General features: G+C 51.6%; 1 protein-coding gene across 1 annotated transcript; it reads right to left on the bottom strand.

Moving 5' to 3' along the window:
* Positions 1-2,467: 2,467 nt before the first annotated feature.
* On the bottom strand, positions 2,468-23,405 carry GRK6 (G protein-coupled receptor kinase 6). Its single transcript, XM_078150286.1, is given in 17 exon segments — positions 2,468-3,911; positions 4,730-4,731; positions 4,996-5,130; positions 5,281-5,418; positions 5,887-6,024; positions 6,119-6,327; positions 7,378-7,467; positions 7,544-7,581; positions 8,299-8,489; positions 9,318-9,458; positions 14,161-14,220; positions 14,563-14,659; positions 14,901-15,001; positions 16,056-16,133; positions 16,437-16,549; positions 18,534-18,629; positions 23,256-23,405. Coding segments are annotated over 17 exon segments (1,770 nt in total). The 5' UTR covers positions 23,308-23,405; the 3' UTR covers positions 2,468-3,820.
* Between the last annotated feature and the right edge of the window lie 204 nt (positions 23,406-23,609).

Here is a 23,609-nt window from a genome sequence, read left to right as displayed (position 1 = left end):
CCTTTTCCTTAAATGATGTGGTCTTCTGGAAGCAACCAGTGGTGGGCAATAGGCCCATTGTAAATCTTTTTGGGGGGTGGGATTTGAAGTAGCAGATACACCTTTGATGCACATCAGTGGAACTAGAAAGTGTGCCCTGGGATACTTTGGCTATCTCTCCACCCACATGTGCCTGAGGAAGGAGAGGTAAGGTCAGACAAAAGGGGGCACTTCAAGACAGAGCCACAGACATTTAGAGTAGTAAGGGAACCTCAAAGGACTGTCCAGGAGAGTAGAATGAACCTTGGCTTTGGAGTCAGGAGTCTTGGGTTCGAAACCTAATTCTGCTCCTTGCTTAGTTATGTGTTTCTAGGTAAGGGGCATCACTTATCCGGGCTTCCGTTTCCTCATGTGTAGAGAATGGACCTTCTTCTAAGGTCTCATCCAGAGAATAGTCCAAGCTCATCATTCATACAGGATGAAACTCAAGACCAGAGAGAAATAACTTGATTAAAGCTGTGCAACGTAAAAGGCAGAGTTGGGAGTGGACCCCAGCCCTCCTGATTGAGAAGCCAATACCCAGAATGGGAAATTAGACTGGGTCAAGGAGGTAAATACAGGGCTCGAGGGCTGCCCTCATGGGTAGCCAAGGTAAGGAAAGGGTAATCTAGCTGCAGTATGTAACCAGGCACACTGGGGGAAAACTGTTTTTACTTTGCACTCTTGGTCACTGTGGATTGTGGGTTTTAGAGCCTCAGTGGATCCTCAGAAGGATGAAAGTGGTGGTGGGAGCAGCTGAGTCTCTGCCCTGCCAAATTTGCTCAGCGCAGGATGGGAGTTGGTGATTGCTACCAGCTGGCCTCTCTCAGCCCTGTGGGAAAAGTTTCACCTAAGAGGTCATCAGTCCACTTTATATCTGAGCAGCAGTGCCCACTAATAGACAACTCACCACCTCCTGAGGCAGGTCATTCTGCTTTGCACAGGTCTGCTCATTAGAAAGTTTTTCCTAATATTGTTCAGAATTCCCTGTGGCTTTCCTCTCACCGCTGCCCTTGGTGGCCAGGCTGGGCAAATCGAATCCCTCTTCCACAGGGGCGCCCTTATGATGTTTGAAGATGGTGACTGCACCTCCACTATCACCCCCAGGTTCTCTGATCAGTTGTCTTATAGAATATGGCTTTTAGTTGTCTTACTGGCCCTGCTGCCTTCTCACTTGTTTTTCCTAAGATATGGTACCCAGGACTGAACAGCACAGATGTGGGGTCTAATAATAATAGTAATAGCTAGCATTTACATAGCACCCACTTTACTATGTTCCAGGTACTCTGTTAAGTGCTTTACAGATATTTCATTTCATCCTCACAACCACTATAGGAGGCAGGTGCTATCCCCATTTTACAGGTAAGGAAACTGAGGTTAAATGACTTCCTCAGTGTTAAATGTTTGAGGCTGGATTTGAACTCAGGACTTCCTGACTGCAGGCCTAACTCCCAATCTACTGGTCCAAACACAGCAACACCATTCTCTCTTGCTCTGATGATATGCTTCTATTAATGCCACCTCAGACCCTATCAGCCTTTCTAGGTGTCCTGTCACTTCTGACTTACTGAGCTTGTAGTCTCAAGGACCCCTACTCGATACCTGTGCAATTTTTTGAAACCCAGTAAAGTGCAAAACTGCTTATTTTTGCAGTTAAATTTCACTTGATTCCTCTCATTATTAAACCTCAGCCACTCCAGAGGCCCTTCTCTTCCCATCCACCCCAAACGCTTGATAATCTGCCAACCCCCCATGCCTTTTGTATGAGATGTTCGTAATGCTTTAGAATCCCCTCTTCTTTTCCCTTTTCACCTCTTTTTTTAAAAAGTCCAACTGAGATGTTCCTTCCAGGAATAAGCCCTGCTTCTCCCCACAAAATCACAAAGACCCTTATTTTGTAACTACTCTTCCATGCTTTGGCTTGGTATCTGTGTTGGTAGCATATCCCCACGGTGGGCCAGAAGCTCCCAGAGGCCGGTGGTAGGGATGGTCTCTCTCCCACTGTCCAGAAGAGTGCTCCACATGCAGGAGACACTTAACAAATGTATTACATTAGACCTTACTAGGCTCGCTGCTCTAGTACAAGATGTTTTAGCCCATCGATTTAAATGTCACCCATGCTAGCTTCCGGTCACTCAGAATCACAGATACTCCATCTACAAGGGAAAAAAAATGCAGCCCAGAGCTAAGTACAGATGTCTGTCTGGGGATTGACCTTCCCTGCTTCTGGTTGGTATTGCTTCATTAAATCTGTCATTCACATTGTTGTGAGTCTACCTAGTATCACTTAGCTCACATCTCTTCCGCACCCCCCCCCAGCACTTTGCTAGAAACTTGGCTTGAGAGATAAGCATCATCTGACCCCACTCCTGCCCAGCTTTTCCTCCAGGGTGGCCACAATGCCAGGTGTGCAGGGATCCCAAAAAAGAGGCAGGCTGGGGAGCTGAAATCAGTTTGTGCTCTTATCATATTCACGTTTGCATGAAGTTAACAACAGAGACACTGGGTATCGTACAATGAATAAAAGGCATAAAAATCAGTCTTTACATATTGGAACATCAGTGCAAGCAAATGCTACCACAGATATGGTGCCATATTGGGTAAGTCACAGTCCCGAGAAGCCTGGCTCAGTGGGATGACAGGGCCCAGGCTGAGGGCAGGTATGCCACACGCTCAGAAACACGAGGAAGGGGCAGATTATTGCTAGGAACTCACACAGGGACAAGTGGATACTGTGCAATGTGGCTGGAATGTTTTAAAAACTGTCCTCCCCTCCAAAACGTCTGGAGGGGGGTGGTGCTGTACTGGGGATGGAGAAGAGCCCGGGCCCTACTTCTCTAGCCCCTGGGAAGGCACATGAGCTGGAGGCCACCAGGGGAGAGAAGAGAGAGGCCTATCTGCTCAGACCTGGCAGGGGCTTTATGGAAGAGATGCCTTCTGGGAAGACTAAGGGTGGTATTCAGACAACTCTCCCCACCCCCCACCCTCACCATGCACTCCTTTCCAGAGGATGTGGTCCACATGGCCCAAATCCCCGGCCAGTTGGCACTGTTCCTGTAGGGGTATCCTAGGGGTGGTAGCCACGGGCCAGGCCTTGGCTTCCTGTCTGTGCTACCTCTGTCCCCCAGTGGAGGCTTACCTTGGGGTCCCACTAAGTGGCCCCAAACTTTTCTATCTGGAAGCAGGCAGGGAGGGAGATTCCAGCAGTCACCAGGCTACGCCAGGCCACTGGAAACAAGGCAGTGGGATATGTAGGCACAACTGTCACTAGTTCACGGTGGGTGACACAGTGAGCGTGATGGGGGAGGGCCTGGGACCCAAACTAGCTGCCCAGCAGCCCCTGTGGGCCAGGTGGGGCCGTTTGGTTTGGCAATAAATCTTGCCCCTCTCTGCTCTGGCCCAGAGGAGGGCCGCAGTGAGTATTGTGGGCAGTGGTGGGGAGGGAGATGGCTCCTCTGCCCAGTGATTTAAAAATCTACACTTGATATATACATACATACAGATATATAAATATATAAAATTCCCATGACTCCTAGAGGGCAGGTTTGGGAACCAGGACCTGCCACTTCTAGAAAGGTGTCCTAGGGCACCCCGTCCAGGCCGAGTAGGAAGGAAGAATGGAGCAGATTTCTCCTCCCTGCTCCACCCCCAAGGGTGCACGAAAACTACCCTGGCAAGCCAAAGATTTAGAACAATCCTGGCACGTGCAGGGGTTGTCCAGCTCTGAGGCGCCTCCATAGGCCTTTACAGACATCTTTGAGAACAACTGTGCAAAACTGTAAACAGGGCAGGTGGGCAGCTGCTACCGCCATCCAGGTGTGGGTGTTAGGCCCTCTGGGCTAGAGGCGGGTGGGGGACTCTTCCTCACTGTCGCTGCAGTTCCCGCAACAGTCCTAGAAAAGGGAAGGGTGGAAGGAGAAGAGACAGGGAAGACAAAGAGGGAAGCAGAGCAGGCAGGGTTGAACAATGTTACTAGATTCAAGAAGTCTGGTGTGGCCCAAAGGTGCTGCAGGGGTGCCGCTGGTCCCCACCCCCAGCCCCCAGCGAGCAGAGTGGCTACCCCCGGGGGATTCTGGGAGGGGAGAAGCGCCAAGGCCAGCTGCAGAACATGGAGTTAGGGGGGTGATGGGGCCCAGAGTGGGGAAGATCTTGTGAGACGTGGTGAGGAGCAGAGGGACCTAGCTGAGCCCATCCAGGCTTCCCACGTGGCTTGAGCACCATAAGTTGGCCACGGACCTGAAGGAAAGAGGGCTACAGCCATGGGGGACTGAGTTACAGAGCAGCAACAACGGTTTCCAGGCTGCTGGCCCTGTTTGAGGAAGGAAGGCTCCACCACATCTCCTAGAAGCTAGGAGGTGCCAGCCCAAGGAGCCAGGGCTGCAATCCGGGATGTGTTCACATTTAGAGAGGGAGCCCCGTTCCCCCACCAAGCCACTGTCTTTGAGGATGAACTTGGGGGCTGGTAGGGAGGCATGGCAGACTGGGATGGGGAAGGGGCAACTGACCCCCTTCCCCAGAGCCTCTCCAACTAAGCTGGAGAAGGCAGGGCCTGGGCAGCCAGGGTAGCCAAGCAAGTATTCGTGGCTCGGGGGCATTTAGAACGAAGCAGTGGGCAGGAAGAAAGGGGGGAGGGAGGGCACCAGGCACCGGACTCCTCTTGACCACTGCTGCAGAAGGGATTAGGCCCCGCCGGGAGCCACACACTGCTCACCTCTGGAAAGAGAAAACACAGCATGAATGAGGCCCCGGCAGGGAAGGAAGGAGGCCTGAGGCAGAGGGAATTGAGTCCTTCCCCGGCCTCAGCTTCTCCACAAGTGCATGCAGGGGAGCTTTGGGGGGAACTGTAATCAGGGCACAGTGCCAGAGCCGGACTCGGGTTCGAGTTGCGGATCAAGCAGTACCTGGCAAACCCTGGGAGTGCCTGGAGCATCCAGCTCTATAGGGAAGGTCGCCTCCCAACACGTGCTTGCTTTTTACCTGTCTGCTGAAGAGTCGCTGGAGCAAGCCCTTTTTGGGCTGTGGAGAGGGCAAGCCCTTCCAGTCGAGGTCTGGGGGTACTGTTCCATCCATGTTGAATATGTTCAACTCCTTAAAGCACTCCGTCTCAATCATCTGTGGCCACGAGGCAAAAAGGTGGTCAGAGTGCAGTGCAGTGCCGGGATAGCCACCTCCGGGAGCCTCGCTAGGGAGGGAATGACTCATTCCCCTTCTTCTTTCTGTCCTTCGACCCCTCCCCATGACACATCAGGCAGGCCAACGTACCTCGTTCTGCCAAGGGATGGGCACACTCCCCGTGGCAAACTTTTGGTAGAAGTCGTTGTCTGTAGACTCCAGTTCGACGCCCTTGACCGTGGAGAACTGTTCAATATCCAGCACGTCTTTGCAGTAAATAGCTTGGGGCTGGGAGGGGGAAGAGATAAGGGGCTCTCTGGGTGGCCCAGCAAGGCCAGGGGATGAGAAGTGCCAACAGGGCCAGCGGCCGTGTGCACCCGGACCCCTCTGCCTGGTGTTGGTCATCTCCTTCCTGAGCCCTTCCCGAGGGCTCACTGGGCCCTCCTCATCCCTGGGGAGCGCAGGAAGTGGGGACTCCGACTTTATGGCCAGCTGCTGACCTTTCCATCCCAATGATCCAGATGGTTTTCTCACCAGTTACCCACAGCCTCTGGGGCTTTGTGGGGCTGGACTTCTGATTCCCTTTACTTGTTAACACCAGTGGCCAGGGATAGAAGGGGCCCCACTCTTCGGGCTCTTTGATGACCTCAGTGCAGACTGGAGTGCTGGCGCCCAGCCCAATCCTGCCCTGGTCAGTCCCCAAAGCTGGCTCCCACTTGGGACCACCCAAGTCAGGGGAGGGGGGGAGGCACTCACATCGGGCTTGAAGGGAGGCTCAAGCATCCCGGCCTCCAACCGCTTAAAGTTGATCCGTTTGAAGATAGGATGCTCCTTGACTTCCTGTGCCCCGCCCCCTCGGCAGCCAAGCCTTTCCCGGGGGTCTTTGCACAGAAGCTGCAGAAAGGCAGGGAAGTCAGGACTCTCAGGCTGGGGAGGGGGGACGAGGAAGAGCCTCCTCTGCCCCAACCCTTGCAGTCCCACCACGTACCGAGGTGCACAGAGAGCGAGCTTTGGACGAAAACTTGCCCGAGTATTCTTCTGCTACCTCCTTCACCAGCCGCTCCACCTCCTCTCGCTTTATCTTCTTCTTTCGCTGTTGGAAGGGGGACTGGCCCTCGATCATTTCATACAGGAGGCAGCCCAGGGCCCACCAGTCCGGGCTGAATGTGTACCTCTCATTCTTCACCACCTCGGGGGCTGGGGGTGACAGACACAGTTCTACATCAGGGCCAGTGGGGGGGGAGCGGGGATGGGAAGGGAAAGAGGAAGGATCACAGGACTCAGAGTTAGGCCCACTCTCTCATTCCGGAGGGGAGGAAGGAGGCCCAGAGAAAGGGAGGGAGCCATGAAGCAACAAGACCAGGGTTTAAGCTCAGGTCTTCTGGTTCCAAATTCAGTGCTCTTCCTACTTTTACTAAGCCGTGCTGTCTCACCAGGGCAGGATAGCACAGGACTTAGTCTGGGACCTCAAGTGGCCCCCAGTCTCTTTCCACAAATAGGTAGGTTGGGTGTTTTTTTTTTGTGAGGCAATTGGGGTTAAGTGACTTGCCCAAGGTCACACAGCTAGTAAGTGTCAAGTGTTTGGTCTGAGACCGGATTTGAACTCAGGTCCTCCTGACTTTAGGGCCAGTGTGCTATCCACTGTGCCACCTAGCTGCCCCTGGGTTGGGTGTTTTCAGCAGCCACAGGGCCAGGACAGGCCTCTTGGATCAAGGCAGTGCCACAGGCAGGCACGACTATTGCTGGTTCACTGTTGGGCAGCGCTGTGAGTGTGATGGGGGTGGGCCTGGAGCCCAAGCTAGTTGTCCACTAGCTCCTCTGATACAGTGTCATAAAAAATGTTTCCCCTTAAGGTATAACAAAATGGCTGCTGATGCCTGGACATTCTCAGTGCTAGAGGGTAAAGGCCCTATGAGAGCCGACATCTTCATTCACCTAATAGCAATGAGTTTCTTTGACTAGTTTGTTATTATCTGCCGCCCTTCAGGCAGAGGAAGGCACAGACTGGGCAGGGGTAGTGGTGGCGCACAGGCTGACCAAGAGGCCAAGGGCACAGGAGCCGGTCTAGACTAAGATAGCAGCCCATGAAAAAAAAACTAAACAGGAATAAGATGAATCAGAGAAGGAGGGCAAAAGGCAGTTTTGCTGAAGATGAACAGGCTGACCCAACCATGTGAGTCTAGCAGAGGGGTAGGTGAAGCCCAGGCCAGGAAGGCAGCCCTGATCTGCAAGGGAGAAGACACTCACCCATGTAGCCCACAGTGCCTACTCGACCTTTCATGGTCTGACCTTCAGGCACGTACACAGCTAGTCCAAGATCAGAGATCCGAATGTGGCCTGAAAGGGAGGGGTTGGTCACAGGGTGTCTAGAAGAGCCAGCCCAACCCCCACAGGCACCTGCTTCCCCACTCACCATGGTCATCCAACAGGATGTTTTCTGGTTTTAAGTCCCTGAAAGAAAAGGGACAAGATTAGTGCTACACCTGCCACAGGCTGGAACGTTGGATATTCCCCAGTCGTGGATAACTCTGCCCTTCTATAGAACAGGTTTCCTGCACAACGCTGGTCCCCAAAAGCACACAGACTCTCAGGGCTGGAAAGGTCCTCTTGGAACTCCCAGGCCATTAGAGCTAGAACATGACATTTAGGTGAGCCCCCTCCTAGGGAGGAGGAAACAAGGAGGGGAGAGAGAGAGAGAGAGAGACAGACAGACAGACAGACTTGTCTAAGGTCACTCAGCAAGTATCTGACAGATATGAGACTTACACCCAGCTCTTCTCTGACTGCTTAACCAGAGGGTGAACCCTGCCTAGAAGTTCCTGCAAGGGGACATCCAGGCTTGGCTTCCAAGCCTTAGGTGACTGGGAACTACCTGTCTCTAGAGGTTACTCAATCCATTTCTGGACAGCTTCAATTTTTAGGAAGTTCTTTGTATCTTAAGTACAAATCTGCTGCTTCCCTGTACAAGGTGTAATCTTGCCTCTCTTAACTTGGAGAGAAGGCTCCAGAGGACAGGTAAAGGAGCCCTAGGGAGGGATGTGCTGGGTGGTTCTGGTCAGCCATAGTCTCCTCCTCTCCAGGTAAGCATTCCTGCTTCCTGCAGCTGATTCTACTTCCACAGCGGTGAGGCCCTTTCCTAGCCTGCCAACACCCATCCTTCAGGCCTACCTGTACACGATCCGCTCTCGGTGCAGATCTTCCAGGCCACAGCAGATCTCAGCTGCATAGAAGACAGCACGGGTTTCTTCAAAGCCTGCTTCGCCCATGTGATAAATGTGGAATTTGAGGTCTCCTCCATTCATCAGGGTCAGCACCAGGCACAGGGCATCCTTTGTTTCATAGGCATATGCCAAGCTTACCTGCGATACCCAGCAGTGACGTGAGTGTTGTAACAGTGGACTGCCAGCCCAGCGGCATGTACTCTCCTCAGTCACTATCAGGTCACCCACACCCTTCCCCTCGTCCTGGGCTCTGCATCCAAATGGCCACATGAACAACACATAACACACTGGTGACTGACTGTTGGGATGAGAGGGCCGTGTCAGTTCTGGGTGGGGCCTGTCTATCCTTCAACCTCACTTCCCAGGGTAGAACCAGGGAGGGACCCACATGGGCACCAAGTGGTCTGGAAGTTGTTGGCCCAAGGTGGTGGGCAGGGCCTAGGGGCCCCTCCTTGAAGCCCCAGATTGGTGAGATAGTAGAGACTAGATTAACTCCAGCACTTTTCCCACAAGAATGAGTGTGTGTGTGTGTGTGTGTGTGAGTGTGTGTGTGTGTGTGTGTGTGTGTGCATGTGTATGTGCAAGCCTTCCTTGGAAAGCAGAGCCAGACACAGGCATGGCATGGCATGCACAGTGCTGGCCAGTTCCTTGTAGGCCAGATCATAATCGCCTCATTCACACACTTCGCAGGTGTGATTAAGAAACTACCTTGGGATGTGGGGGAACCGCTGCAGCTTTCCCCAGGCATAGAGCCACGGCCTCCTGGGTAGCATTTGGAGATGCTGGCCCAGGGGAAGGCTGCTGTTTTCCTAGCAGTTGTCCCACATCAGCTCCCAGACAAAAAGGCAGCTGAGGTAGGGCAGAGAAGGGCCAAGGATATGGGGATGGGGGTCATGCCAAGGGTAGGCTCAGAAGCCTCTCTGGGAGGTGACTGGGGGGAAAGGAAAAGGCCTCCTCTGTACTTACTACAAACCTACTGTTCACTTTCTCCAGGATCTGTTTCTCATTCAGGGCCATAGCCTCTCCTTTCCGCTTCTTGATTCTCTTCTTCTCTAGCTTCTTGCAGGCATACATCTTGCCTGTTGCTCGCACCTGGCATGCACAGACCTGGGGGAGCGGGAAGGGGTGTCCGGTGAGTACGTGTTCCACTCACCCCCATCCCCTCCCAATGGTCTCTTTTTGATTCAAGGAGCAATCTGCTAGGCCCTGCTCTTAGCCTCCAATCCAAACCCCTATCCCCAAGCCCCAGAGGGAGGGGCAGTCTGCATCCTCTTACCCAGCCCCAGATCCACCTTCTATCGGTTTCTGAAGGCCCTTTGGTCTGCACTGCCTCTGGTGTCTGCACAGCCCTGGGTTCCCCAGACTCTACCAGCTCTCCTGGCCTGGGGAAGAGTAAGGCTCTTTTCCCTTTAAAACCCATTCTGGTACAACTGAGATAGAAGGAAACCACCAGAGAGCCAAAGCAAAACATTCCTCAGCAGATATAATGACATGTCAACGGCCCTATGATCTCATCAGAGTGGACATTCTCTAGCACACTCCCTCTCTCCATCCTGTGTGATTTTTGTCCGTGCTCAGCTTTGATCCTGCACAGAAGGGCTGTCCAACCCCATGGAAGTCTTCTTACTTCTCCCGGGTACAGGCATCGTACTTGGCCCATCCAAATGTTCTCCATCATCTAGACGACGTTCCTTTTGCCACTTTCTGTGCAAAGGCCATTAACGTAAGGATGCTTCTTCTCTCCACGGACCTTGGTACACACACAACTTTGATTCGTTGGTGACTGTGGTGTTTTAAAACCCACAACTGCAGAGCACAACCAGCAGAATCTTTGTCTTAAATAGTTGAGGCTACGTGTTAGAGAGAAGCTTGGGAACAATAAAAAGACTTAGTTGTTAAGCAAATGCATTTTGGTCTTCTCTCATCTTCCTAATCTTCTTCTTCAATTATGGACCCAGACCACTGTCCATCCCAGGAGGGATGTATTAACTCTACTCTATGTTTTAGACAGTTGGCACTTGTCATCCACTTGGTTTTTCCTATATGAACACGCAGTGTGGTATAATGGATAGAACTGGCCACAAAGCCAGAAAGACTAGGTTCAAGTCTCTGACACATACTTGGCTGTGTGACCCTGAGCAAGTCATTTAACCTCCAGGTACTCTAGAGATGACAAAGTTGCAGAGGTGCTGACTAGCACTGGTAGATGGAGTTCCCCCTTCATGCCGAGGATATCACAAGTTCAATCTCTTATCCCCATATGGATTGTGAGGGTTACTTTTTTTGAATAAGGAAGGAACTTATCAAGGAGCCCAGAAATGCATCAGGGCTGGATTAATCAGCATGCCATTTGCAAACCTGAGCAACAAAGATGAGTATCTTTGGCAGGCATGCATCTCCCTATTTTCTGTCTTGCTTGAGGTTAATATAACCATTTGTCAACCTTGAAGTGGTTCAGTTCTGTGAATAACAATGCAATTCACTAGTCACTGGACAAAGATAACAATTTGGGATACCTTTAGTTAATACTGATAGAAAATCTCAAAACTGTCTAGAGAGAATGCCTTCTCCCTTTGAACCCTTTGTGAGACATCTCCACCATACTGGTGAAACCTTAGGCAGGCATCCACAGCCTTCCTATTTTATGGATGTTAATAATCCATCATCTCTGCATATGCATGTAGATGTATGCCCTTTACATAGGGATGAGGCAATCCTTGTTAGAACCTTTAAGGCTGCATCTTACTCTACCAAATCAACAGAGTTTGGACTTTTCTCTTTTGGTATCAACAAACAATAAATACAATGGGTGTGACCCGGGGCAAGTGGCTTAACCTCAGTTTTCCCCATTTTTCTCATCTGTAAAATGGGGATAATAATAGCACTTCCCTTCCAGGGTGGCCATGAGGATCAAATTAGATAACAATGTAAAGCCCTTAGCACAGTGTCTGGCATGCAGTAAGTGCTATGTAAATGTTAGCTATCATCATTATGTGACCTTGAGGATGGGATCTGCTGTGTGAAATGGCATCATCTTTTCTGAGAATACCTCATGTGATTTTTAAAGAATCGTTTTTGGCATCTTCTCCCCCTTGCCAGGTAGCTTGTAGAATGAGCCCTTGACGTTTCTCAGGATACCGCTGCTTCCAGCATGATAGCTTGTGTGTAGATCTTGGTCTGGTTCAGGCACTTTTTTCCAGCTTCATCTTCTTTTTTTGTTTGTTTGTTTGTTTTTTGGTTTTAGGCAATTGGGGTTAAGTGACTTGCCCAGGGTCACATAGCTAGTGAGTGTCAAGTGTTTGGTCTGAGGCCAGATTTGAACTCAGGTCCTCCTGACTTCAGGCTAGCACTCTATCCACTGCACCACCTAGCTGCCCCCAGCTTCATCTTCTTAATGCTATTTTTCACTTGTCTTATAGAGACTGATGTATTAGGATTTAAACGTGGTGGTTTTACTGTCATCGATGCAAATGGATGGTCCTAACACTCCCAACTCTACTTATCTACTCTCTGTTGTCTCAAGCCAAGATTTCTACAGACTTGCTTTTCAATGCTCTTCGAGGGGACGCTGCCGGTCGTCTTCTACCATTCTCCTCTACAGTATCTTCGAAGACACTTGGTGCTTGTATTTTAAACCTGTTCTGTTCCTGGATTCTGTGTCTCTCCCCTTGGCAAGGAGATCCAGTGTTTACTCAGGAAGGTCATTTTGTCCTAGGCTCCTTCGGCCTCCCTATGGTGGTGACTACTTAATATTGGTTAACACCTGCAGAAAACAGTGAAAAATCAAGATCACTGGTGGCCCCTTCTTCACATCAACAACTTGCTTGAAACAAGCCAGGTTGAAGCTGGTGGATATGTATCCAGTCCTTCTCATCTCTGGCCTTTCTTCCATGCTGATGCTGATTTTTGGTCCTCCCTCCTAGCGGATGATCTGACAGCACAGAGATGGCTAATTTTGGTATGATTCCCATAGCAATAACCAGCTGTTCCCTGTCAGGGGGGTCAATTTCATTTTTTTGGTGATGTTGTTGGGTGTCTGCTTCTTCCAGCCCCTTCTCACTGAATTTTCATAATACAGACATGAAGATTCTGAGCAGCCTACAAGTCTTTGGCCTCTTTTGTTTCTTAAAATGGAATCATGTTTTCCAACATACTTAGGATCATAGATTTAGAGCAGGAAAGGACCTCAGTGACATCCAGATCAATTCCATTTTACAGATGAGGAAATTGAGGCCCAGAGAGGTTAAGTGACTTGCCCAAAGCCAAAGAGGCAGGAGGTACCAGAGATAGGATCTGAGCCCAGCTCCTCTGACTCCACAGCCAACATTCTTGCATTTTTGGCTTTCTTTCCATCTTGCTTGTAGTCACCAAATATAAAGGGTTGGATTGACTTGGTCTGGAGGATCTTAACTAGTTTGTCATACTACTCATTTCCCTACTCATTATCTACAACGAACACAGGTGTATAAGCTACAAGCGTTCTCTTTGTGATGGCCTTTTTGCTTATTCCCATTAAGAGCATTACAATGAGAGATGGCCAGGCATGCCATTAAATGACGTTTCTTGTTGCCTTTGAATGTGCAATTAAGCCAACTCTGCCAAGTCTTTATTTATTTCCCAAAGGAGAACCAGCCAGCCACCCTTCTAATTAGCTGTAATTGCCATTTGTATTCTACCTTCGTTTATCTTAAGAATGTCAATACTGAGGTGGTTCAGTAATTTCAATAACATGTCAATTCTCTGGTGAGAGAGATCTCCTATTGAGAGTACCTAAAAGTTAATGCTAATTGATACTCTAACAATGGATCTTTACCTCGTCTGCCTCCTTTTCTGCCAGCAATAAAAGTGGACCCCACAGGTCCAAGAGCCATTTTACATTTTTATTTCTTTCATGAGTTGCCCCGGCCAATAAATTCCAGACAATTTGTTGGGTTAGTCTTCAGACAGCAGACTGTCACTGCGACTGTATTCAAAGCCTTTTTGGCTTGGTAGAAGAGCTTCTTCTTCTTCTTTTCTTTCGGTGAGGCAATTGGGGTTAAGTGACTTGCCCAGAGTTACACAGCTAGGGTAGAAGAGCTTCTACTCAGTTGATATGGCCTTTGAGAACTCAAGGTCACCTTCATACCCTGCTGAGGCATCCTCAAAGTAGCAGTAGCAGCAGCAGTCACCGCTGTTTGCTTCTGCTGCTTTTACAAAACCTTTTTAGCAAAACAACCCTATAAAGGAGGTAGGGAAAGATCTATCATTCCCATTTTACACAGGTGAAAAGTGAGGATCAGAAAGTAGACTAAAGTCCTAAAGCTTATAAGTTTTAGAGCTGGGATCTGGGCACAGGTCTTCCTGAATCCATGGCCCACATCATAAATGGAACAAGGATCCTTACACTTAGTTGCCATGGCCAAGTTTACAGTTATGCTTTCCTTAAATGCTCTGAGCTTGTCTCAGTGGAAATAAGAGAAGTCCACCCCCCCCATCCTGGTCCCCAGAAGTCAGGCAGAGACTGGGGCAGTGCAGACAAAGGAACAAGAATGGACCTTGTTTCAGGCCTATCAGAGAAGGAAACCAAAACAGGTGAGAATCTGGGGAACTGCTGCCACCCTCTCTCACCTGGGTTATGTCTCTACAAGTGGTGGCAGTGGGATATGACCCAAAGGACAGTGCCATTCCAAAAGCTTTGGGGACTAGTGAATGAGAGAGTGCAGGGGCAGGTACAAGAGGAAATGCCTCCCTGGCAGGGGCACTGAGCCCCCTTGCTGCCATCCAAAGGCTCAGTCTCCTCACGGATTCCATTGCATTCAAAGCCACTCACCTCCCCAAAGCCACCCTTGCCCAGCACCCGGTACTGGCGGAAGGTGTTTTTAGTCACTGGCTGCCTGCAGAGGGAAAGGTGAGAGGAGAAGAATTACCAGAGGCTCCCGAGGTGGGGATGGGGTGTCTGCCTGGGCATAGTTGAGGTTGGGAAGGTTATGTCTGGGTGGTGTTGGAGTATGAGGGCAGGGGGGAAGCAGGCCTATAGGCAGAAATGAGAAGGAGGTGGATATTTAGTCTCTCCTCTTCTAGTTCAAGGCTGGTCTCACGAACCCCATGCAAGATCACAGGCTGCCCCAGCCAACTGCCCATCAAAATCCCTTCCCCCCAACTGCTTAGTCTGTATACTCCTCCCCATGTGCCCCAGCCCCCCACACTTTAAGGACAACGAAGGTAGTTACACTTAACTTTCCATCCATTTCCACTGTAGGAATCGATTGAAGTAGATGCTGTCGAGGTAATCCGCAAAGGGGGCCACGCTCAGAAATTCATGGGTCAACCTGAGGGTGGAGTGAAGGTTAAAGCCTTGGCTGGCTTCAGTCACCCCACAGGGAGCCCCCGCCTCTCCTGGGACAGTAGGTGATTGGGATGGCAGTTTTCCCAGCTCCTTGCTCCACTGTAGTGAGCTCTCCCAGGCCACAGCCCATCTCTGACGGTGGCACTTTTCCCATCCCTTCCTTGCCAGGCTGATCTTGTAGGCTAGCCTCCTGTTTCCACAGAATAGGACAGGCTGATACTCACCTGGTGAGCTCTTTGAAGAGGTCTTTGCAGGGCCCCTGCTCAAGTCGCTCAGCACAGTCACTCACCAGCTGGGAAGGAACTTCAGGGATATGGTCTGTACACTGGGGATTCCAGCAGAGGCAGAGAAGAGTCAATGTGAAGGGTTGAGCTCCTTATTCTACCCTAATCCCCAGTGAGCTCCCACAATGAGAAGGGGGAGCTGAGCTTTCTCCTAGGCCACATTCATGCACCAAGGGATTGTAGGCCCTACAAACTCATAAAAAGCTGGAGCTGTTAGTCAGCGTCCGAACTCCCAGGCCCTTCTGGAATACTTCTTATAGAGCCTCCCTGACAAGGGGTGATCCACTCTTGGCTTCCTTTGGTGAGGAGCTCACTACCCCCAAAGGCAGCCTGTACCACTGCCGAGCAGCTCTGTCTGTTAAGTCATGCTGGCTATTGAGCAGGGGCCCCCTGAATGAAGCTCCGGAGGACTCTGCTCTGTTCCAGCAGGATTCTGAGGGACACACAGGGGACAGACCAGGACGGCAGACACTTGTGCTTGCCTTGAAATTTCTTGTCTCCACTTCTGACCCTGTACACAAGTACTCATCTGGAAAGCAGTGAGTTAGTCTGTCTGCTGGCCCTCATGCATGGGTAAGGGGCGGGCAGGAACTGAGGGGACAGAATATAATGTCTGGTAAGCTAAGGATGGAAGACCCTCTTCAGGGAGGGCAATGGGTCTTAACCTGAGGTCTCTGAACTTGTTTTTAAAAAATATTTTTATAACTATTTCAAATTGGTTTCTTTTGTGGTCCTAGGCATTTTCTTTTTATACATATGGTCCATGACACCAGAAAGGTTAAGTACCTTTTCTGTGGAAAGAATATTCTAGAAGGTGCTAGGAGGTCAGAGTAGATGACCACTACTGCTCGGCCCTCAAGATCCAGAGGAGCTCCCAAACTTTAGGGGTCCTCCTGGTTCCTTCTATTTGTCTGCCTCTTTCTGTCAGAAAGACTCTGGGCTGAATGGCTCCACACATTCCCCCCCCCCATCCTCCCAGCACCCCTTTCTGCTCTAGGCTTGAGGCTCACATCCCATCACTATGCAGATCAAACCTTCCTCCTGAAATAAAGCTCTCTCACTGGCCCTAGTAAGTCCAGGTTGCAACTCACTTACCTTGGGGTTCAGGTAGCTCTCTAATAGTCTCTGGGCAGCCTCTTTCCGCTTATCATCAGGGGTCACCTCATATTCAGCCTATAGGAAGAATGACCTTGAGATTTATAGGTTTTAGCCTAAGAAAGGAAGGGACTACAGAAGGGGCCAGGAGAGGAATACTTAGGGATAGAAGGCATAGTTTTCTGGACTGGCACTGAGCACCAGAGTTCAACAGGGGGCTGGCCGAGAAGATACTGATGATGGCCCTGCCCTGGGACCACTGCTGGTAGGAACAGCCTGCTTGGCTATCCAGGCCATTGGCCTTGTCAGCGGACACCCTCAGGAGGCTTACTTCCCTCACCCTGGTCACGGGAGCGCTTGGAAGGCGGGGAAAGCCCTTACCGCCCCGTCCAGGAAGCCGATGCATCGGGATAGCTCCGGCCGTGTCTCGCAGAACTGCCGGAAGAGCAAGTGCCCAATGGGCTGCCTCTCACACAGGCTGTGGTAGTCCCGCTCTACAAACAGAGGTAGTATCTGTGGCCACCACCAGCCCAGGCAGCACCGCCACCTCCCCGTACCTCCCCACCCCCCAGCAGAAGGTGGGCCAGGGCACTGTGGTGGCCAAGTACTCTGGGTCTCCCAGCTCTGAGGAAGTGAGGCTGGGATAGTCAGGGAAGGCTTCCTGGAGGAGGCACGACAGGAAGGAAACAGCAAGTAGTGTCAAGGTCACTGGATGTAGAGTCAAAAGACCCGAATTTAAGGCCTGGTTGTACCTCTTCTCCCTAGGTAAGTCACTTCACTTTTACTTATCCATTGGACTAAGTGATTTCTAAATCCTATGTGCCTATCAGACAGATGGAGAGAAAACTGGTCCCATGCTCCGTTATTATGGGCCTCAGGGCCTCTTTGACCAGAACAGGCCATGGGGAGTGGGAGGAGAGGAGGAGACCACCCCAACACCCTGCTTTTAAGTGTGGTGCCACTGGGGAGGGAGCAGGGGTTTCCTGTTTAGCTTTCAAGAATACAAGGCTCAGGGGTAAAAAGGTGTCTCTGTCTCAAATGTCAGGGGGAAGGTTAGGGGCAAACCCTGATGGCCTCCAGGGGAGTCCCCCTTCCCCCTTTTAAAAACATTGGGACTGTTTTTTCTGATATCCTAGCCTCAGCCCCACCGTGGGGGGCCAGAAAAGAGGAACTAAAGCAGCAATGCAGCTTGGAGTCAGGGATGGAAGGCACCTGGGAAACCGTTCCACAGTAGGGTGTTTCTTACTGCCGCCCTGCCCCCCCCCCCCAGCACGGGAGGATGGAACATGTCTACTCCAGTTTCAAGGTCCAGTAGAGCTATTCTCCCAATGGACAGCGGCCACAGCTAGGGACAGAGCCCAGTCTACTCTTCTTCTTCTTTTTTTTTTTTGGTGAGGCAATTGGGCTTAAGTGACTTCCCCAGAGTCACACAACTACTGAGTGTTATGTGTCTGTGGCAGTATTTGAACTCAGGTCCAGTGCTCTGTCCCCTGCGCCACACCTAGTCCTAGCCCAATCCCTTCACTCTACAGAGGTGACACTGAGCCCCAAGAGAGAAAGTGACATGCTCGTGGGCACAGAACCAGTTTAGCGGCAGAGCCAGGATTTGATCCAGCCTCGGGGCTCAGCTCATACTAGGTGACAACTCTCTGGCTTCCAGTCAGACTCCAGCAATACAGAACATTTTATGGACTGTGACCCCCCAAGCAAGACTGTGAGCTCCCTGAGGGCAGGGCTGGGCCTTCTCCTGAGCACACTGGGATGGGGCTCAAATTCAGTAAAGTGTGGAGTAAAGCCGATAGGCTGAGGAAAGATACTGCCCAGAAAACATCCCCTGGCTGTGGACACTCCCCACTCCCCACTGGACACACACGAGTCCCTTCTGGACTCAGAGAACAGGCCCTGTTCAGGTTGAGAGAGGAGCCCTGTGGTCAGTTCTCTCTCCTGCTCTCAGACAGCCTGCCTTCCTCCTAGGAGCCTTCTTTCTGTGCAGTAGGGTTGGGACAGCCTACAAACACCAGGGCCCAGGAAGCTCTAACTTTCGGGTAGAGCAGGCCTTCCCCCCCCCCCCCCCAGCTCAGGAACTGAAACCTTCTGGGGGGGACAGGGTGTGGGTGGTGCACACGGCCTGGCTTCCTGCCACGCCCCCTCCCTAAATGGGGGAACAATTTGTCCCAAACCACACCTGGTAAACTTAGCAGGTTGGGCTCAGCTGAACCCCAACTGGGGCAGAGGTGCAGAGCAGCCTGGGCAGGCTCCTACCTCCACCTGACAGCAGACCTTCAGTCATCATCTACAGCCCCTCTTCGAGGAATGAAGGCCCAGAGAGATGAAATGATGGGCTTAGAGTCACACAGAAGATGACTGAGCTGGGGATAGGGCCAGGCCCTAGCAGATTCAGACAGCCTGCCCCAGTTTCCCTCAGGCAGGGGCCTCAAGGAGCAGCTGCCCAGCACTAAAGGCCAGGCCTCTCCTTACCCACACTTTGACGAAGATCCTCACACAGGCTGATATGAGGGAACTGAAGCATCTGTCGCCATTTCTTGCTTTTTCCTTTCCTGTTGCCACCACCACCTGTGAGGGTCATGAGATGATTAGGGAACAAGATACCTGGGGTGGGTTTTGCTCCTTTTCCCCTGGCCCCCAGGCTTCAGCCTCCGCCCTGTCACTTCCTCTCCTCCCACCCTGTGCTAGCCATGGTCTACCTCTACCTATGTCCCTGTCCTTCCCCAGGCCCCTGGAAGTTTCTGGAGTGGAGGACTGGGATTCATACAACTTGGTCCCAGGCTGTCCTGACCCCTGTCCTTGGGCAAGGTTCAGGGTGACTTCTGGGCCCCGGAAAGGTGTCAGAGATACTTAGACAAAGTACCTTGCACGCCCTTCTGAAAAAACAAGATATCTTATGGAAATCTGTTTTACTTGGCTATGCTGATTTGTAACAAAGGTTTGGTTTTTCTGCTTGTGTTCCCCTCCCCCCCTCCCCCAACCCCAACCTAGGTTAGGAGGTGGGAGGGAGGAAAAAAAATAAGTGTTTGACAATTGAAAAAAAAATTAACAACAAAAGAACATTGCATAGAAAAAGAGCATCGGATTTAGAAGCTAACTCTAGCTCTGTTACTTCCTACCTGTATGACCTTGGGCAAATCATTTTTCCTCTCTGGACCTCAGTTTCCTCACCTGTAAAATGAGGGAGGTGGAAGAGATAACTTCTAAGGTTCTTTCTAGTTCTAAAATCCTAAGACCCTATGAAAGGCAAGAAACAGTGGTCTGGGTAGTCTAGGGAGCTAGGGCTGTAGCTACCCCCAAAGATAGCTCCCCTCAGCTTCTCCCTTGGGGGACTCAGAGCAGATAGGGATACTCTGTGGATATTCCCTGGGCCCTGGACAGAGAGGTCAAGATGGGGAATACTCTGTACCCCAGGAATGTGAGTGTGGCAAAATGACTCGAGGCCGGGGCCGAGAGCTTCAAAGAGGAAGTGTCTGATAATGTCAGTTGGGAAATCCTTCCCTTCCACCCCTGCCTGTAGGGGCCTGCCCTTGGATGGTTGCTTCACTCAGCAGCAAGGGTGCCTGTGGGCTAGGCCCCTACATCAGCCTCAAGCCCAGTTACAAGGCTTTTGGAACAGAAAAAGGTTTTCTTCCACCTCCTCTCTAATAGTGTGGGCTCTGAGGCCTCAAGAGGAGACCAGAAGAAATGGGAGAGGCACAGGGGAAGCTTCTCCAACAAGCCCTCACCTTCTACAGGTCATTCATGTGTTTTAATCACCCCATCTTCCCTTTCCCCACAAGCTACTTCCTTCCCACCCCTCTTTAGGCCACATCAAGGTTGCTGCAGAAAGTCTCATGCAAATATCCTGTCCCCACCCTATACCCTGCTTCTTCCTCTTCCCCACCCAATATCTAGGCACCTGTCCCCTTTCTTTCCAGAGTTTATTCTCAGGGGGAGGAAGAAGCTTTAGAAAGGGAAAGGGGAAGGGAAGGGTGAGGAGAAAGCTTTTCCTTCTTATAAGGAAATTCTGGGCCTAAAAATCAGTCTTTGGGAGCCAGATGAATTTCATTTTCAGACCCTATCCTGGGCCGCCAAAAGTTGTCTATGTTAAGCTTCATTCCCCCCACCCAAGGTTTCTGAATGAAAGAAATCCCCCATCACAACTGAAGCAATCATAGCATCACTAAGCTCTCATCAATTCTTTTCCCTTCTCTGGTCTTGCCATGTTAGACAAGCCAATGTTCTTCCTCACCCAGGCCTTCATGCCCAGGGCTATTCTCCCTAGCACCAAACCCTAAAGGCATTGAGCTGCCTACAGGCCACGGCAGAAGGACCAGTTTGGCCAAGGCCCTGCCCCCTCCAGGACAGGGGGATGATGAGGCAGAAAAAGAAACCAGAAGATGTCTCTCTCAGGGAATGGGAGGAAAGTCTGGTCTGGCTGACCTGATAAGGGAGCTGAGATAAGCCAAGCCAGGCTGCCCAGTGCTGTGTGGCAGCCAGATGCCTTTTGGGTGGTCAGTTAAGCATTAGTGGCCAGCAGTCCATCCCTCAGGGTACCAGCACATGCCAAGAAGGGTTTTGTCACCTGGTTCCAGCTGGGCCACTTGCCGAAGCTGCCAATATAGAGGCCACTACAATCCCTTGTTACTTTTTTGGGTACATCCACAATCTATGCCCAGCCCTGGGTACCTCTGGCAGGAAGACAATCTGTCCACAGTGCCTGTCCGAGTGGTGCTGGGTTCCTGGAGCTAGAAGAAAAGCCAATACTAGCCTAAGAAATCCAGCAAGAAGAAACATGGGGCTAAAGAGGCAGAGTAGGTAAGAGATACAGCTGGGGCTGACTTGAGGATCTAATGGGGGCTAATTACTGCCAATCAACACAGGTTCAGCTGGCTTGTGTTGAAGAGAGCTTAGAACGGACAGGAGAGCAAAGGCAAAGAAGCTCTGAATTTGGAAGGTCACTGTGCTCTTGGTAGCCTGAGTCCAGGGACTGTTCAACCTAAGCTGATCCTTAGTGGAGTCTGTGCCTTACCCCTCCACCCCCCACCATGAAGGGGGTGGGGTGTGTGTGTGTGTGTGTGTGTGTGTGTGTGTGTGTGTGTGTGTGTGTGTGTGTGTGTGTGTGTGTGTGTGTGTGTGTGTAGAATTTTCTGGGCAATTCAACAAGCATTTATTGCATCCACTACACTCCAGGTAAATGATTTAAGAGAAAGGCTGTAGAACAGGTGCCAACCTGGATTGGTGGGGACAGTTTCCTCAATGGAAGCTCCCTACACTGATAAAAATCACAGGTCTGTGGCTCCCCAACCACCCCCCCAAAAAAGAAAAAAAGACAAAAAAGGCAGTGTACTAGAATGCACTCAGGAAATCAAGACAAAATTAAAAACAGTTACTGCCCTTAAGGAGCAGAAACCATATGATTCTAGAGTCTAGACCACAGATTTAGAGGTAGAAAGAGCCTTAGAGATCACTTAGTCATACTCACTCATTTTACAGAGGAAGAAATTTAAGTCCAGATATTACATGACCTCTCCAAGGTCACACAGGTAACAAGTAGGAGAGCTGAGAGATGCAGCTGGTCTGGCAATAGCACAGGAGCTGTGGATCAGCAATGGCCACTACCAACTGGGCCGGTATCCTGGGATAAGTAAGGCCTTACCTACATGACCATGGAAGCTACCAGTTATGTCTGCCCTGAGGCCATGTGGGTCTTATGTTCCCCAACATCTTCAGCTGGCATGTGGCTTTAATCTTGCAGGGAAGTGTGGTCCCCCAGGGGTCACTCAGATATGTACACCTACCAGGGAGTCCTGCAGATGGCTTGTTGGGGTAGTAGATTCCCTGTCCATGGCATGGCTATAGACAGACCATACTGGCAACTGAGCACTTAGGGTGGCCAGGTCCCTGCCTGTACATAGCACTATGATGGGTCTGAACTGCTGGAAGAGTTTGAGAGAAGAAAAATGATAAGATCAGAGATTTAGGGCTGGAAGAGAATTCAGAGGTTAGATTACTTATTCTAACCGTCTTTTATGAATAAGAAAATTGAGGGCCCAGAGAATTTAAATGGCTTGCCCAAATTCACATAGGTAATAAGGGACAGAATCAAGATTCAAATCCTACACCAAATACAACATTTATTTCAGGACACTATTCTTACTACCTAATCCAGATCTCTCTCTCACCCCCCCCAATACATTCCTTTTCCAAGGGCACCACCTCAGGGGGCCCCAAAGAATGTCTGCTCAGCCTTAACAAACTTTCAGGTTTCCACCATATGTTCCCATTGGGCCAGTGACACTTCCCCTCCCTGCCCCCCATTAAGGCTCACCATGGCTGGGGTTGACTTGTTAGGCCTACAGAATCAAAGTAGCACACCCAAGTCTTCAAGACGGCCCCAGCACAGGGCTCACCCATTGGAACTAGAAAGCTCCCCTAAGCAGCTAAAACAGCCCCGAAGACCAGCTTCCTGGAACGGTCCCCAGGGTCTCCCCCATACAGCGTTTCACTTTGTCTTTGGCCATCCTCAAGAGGTCAACCTCTACCAGTGGGGTCTTGATGCTCAGCCAACTCCCAACCTCTCTCCACTTGCCTCCAGACAAGAGGGCAAAGGGGTCCCCAGCCTAGCCTGGCCCACTCCTCTTCCCAGAAAGCCTGGGCCCCAAGCTCACCCAAGCACCCCAAGCTCCCCGGCGCTCAGTCGGAAACAAGAACCCTGGTACAAAGGGGGTGCTGCGCCGGCCCAGCATCACGCAGAAGAGCCAGGCGCCGGGGGGCTGATCGGGGAGGGCACAGGACGAGACAGGAAACCAGGGCAGCCTGAGCCCAAGAACTGGATTCTCCCCTCTCCTTAGGGTCATCCCCACGGAAAGTCAGAGCAGATGGGGTGGGGGAAAAAAACAGGGAGCTGGGGAGGGGGCCAAGCGGCCCCAGGTCCGAAAGGGGGGGGGTCCTTCCTGTGCGCGTGGCCGGCCCCGCACTAGCCGGGGCGAGCATCCGCGTGCGCCCGCGGGCCCGGGAGCCGCCCGGCCCGGCGTGCACGGCCCAGGACTGCGGTCCCTGGGCGGCTAGCAGCAACGGGCTCTGCTCGGCGCCGGAGGCCAGGAGCGGCGCCGGAGATTGGGCTGCCTCTGCTTCTAGCGCAAGCCCGGCCCTAGTCCTGACCCGAGCTCAGCCCGGTCGGACCCGAGCCCCGGCCCCATCCTAGCTCACCTTCCCGGGCCTTGAGCAGCACCGTGTTCGCTACGATGTTCTCGAGCTCCATGGGGCCGCGACGCTCTCCCGCCTGGTCGCCTGCTCGCCCGCTGGCTAGCTAGCCGGCCGGGATTGCAGCGACTCCGCCACGGCCTCGGCCTCGGCCTCCCGGGCCGCCGCAGCCGCCGCCTGCTGCTGCTTCTGCTGCTGCTGTAACTGCTGCTGAGCTGCTGCTGCTCCTGCAGCTGCTGCGGCCGCCGAGGCTGCTCACTCCCCCGCCCCCCCTCCCCGCGGGGGTGGGGCCCGCGCCGGCGCCGGGACGGCCTACTCCCCCTCCTACTGTTTACTTCCCACTGCCAATTGCAATTCACA

This window comes from Phascolarctos cinereus, unplaced genomic scaffold, assembly GCF_003287225.1.
Source record: "Phascolarctos cinereus isolate Bilbo 61053 unplaced genomic scaffold, phaCin_HiC Scaffold_2;HRSCAF=192, whole genome shotgun sequence".
Taxonomy (NCBI): Eukaryota; Metazoa; Chordata; class Mammalia; order Diprotodontia; family Phascolarctidae; genus Phascolarctos; species Phascolarctos cinereus.
The sequence above is the reverse complement of the archived record's forward strand: the minus strand, read 5'-3'. Positions and strand labels throughout refer to the sequence as shown.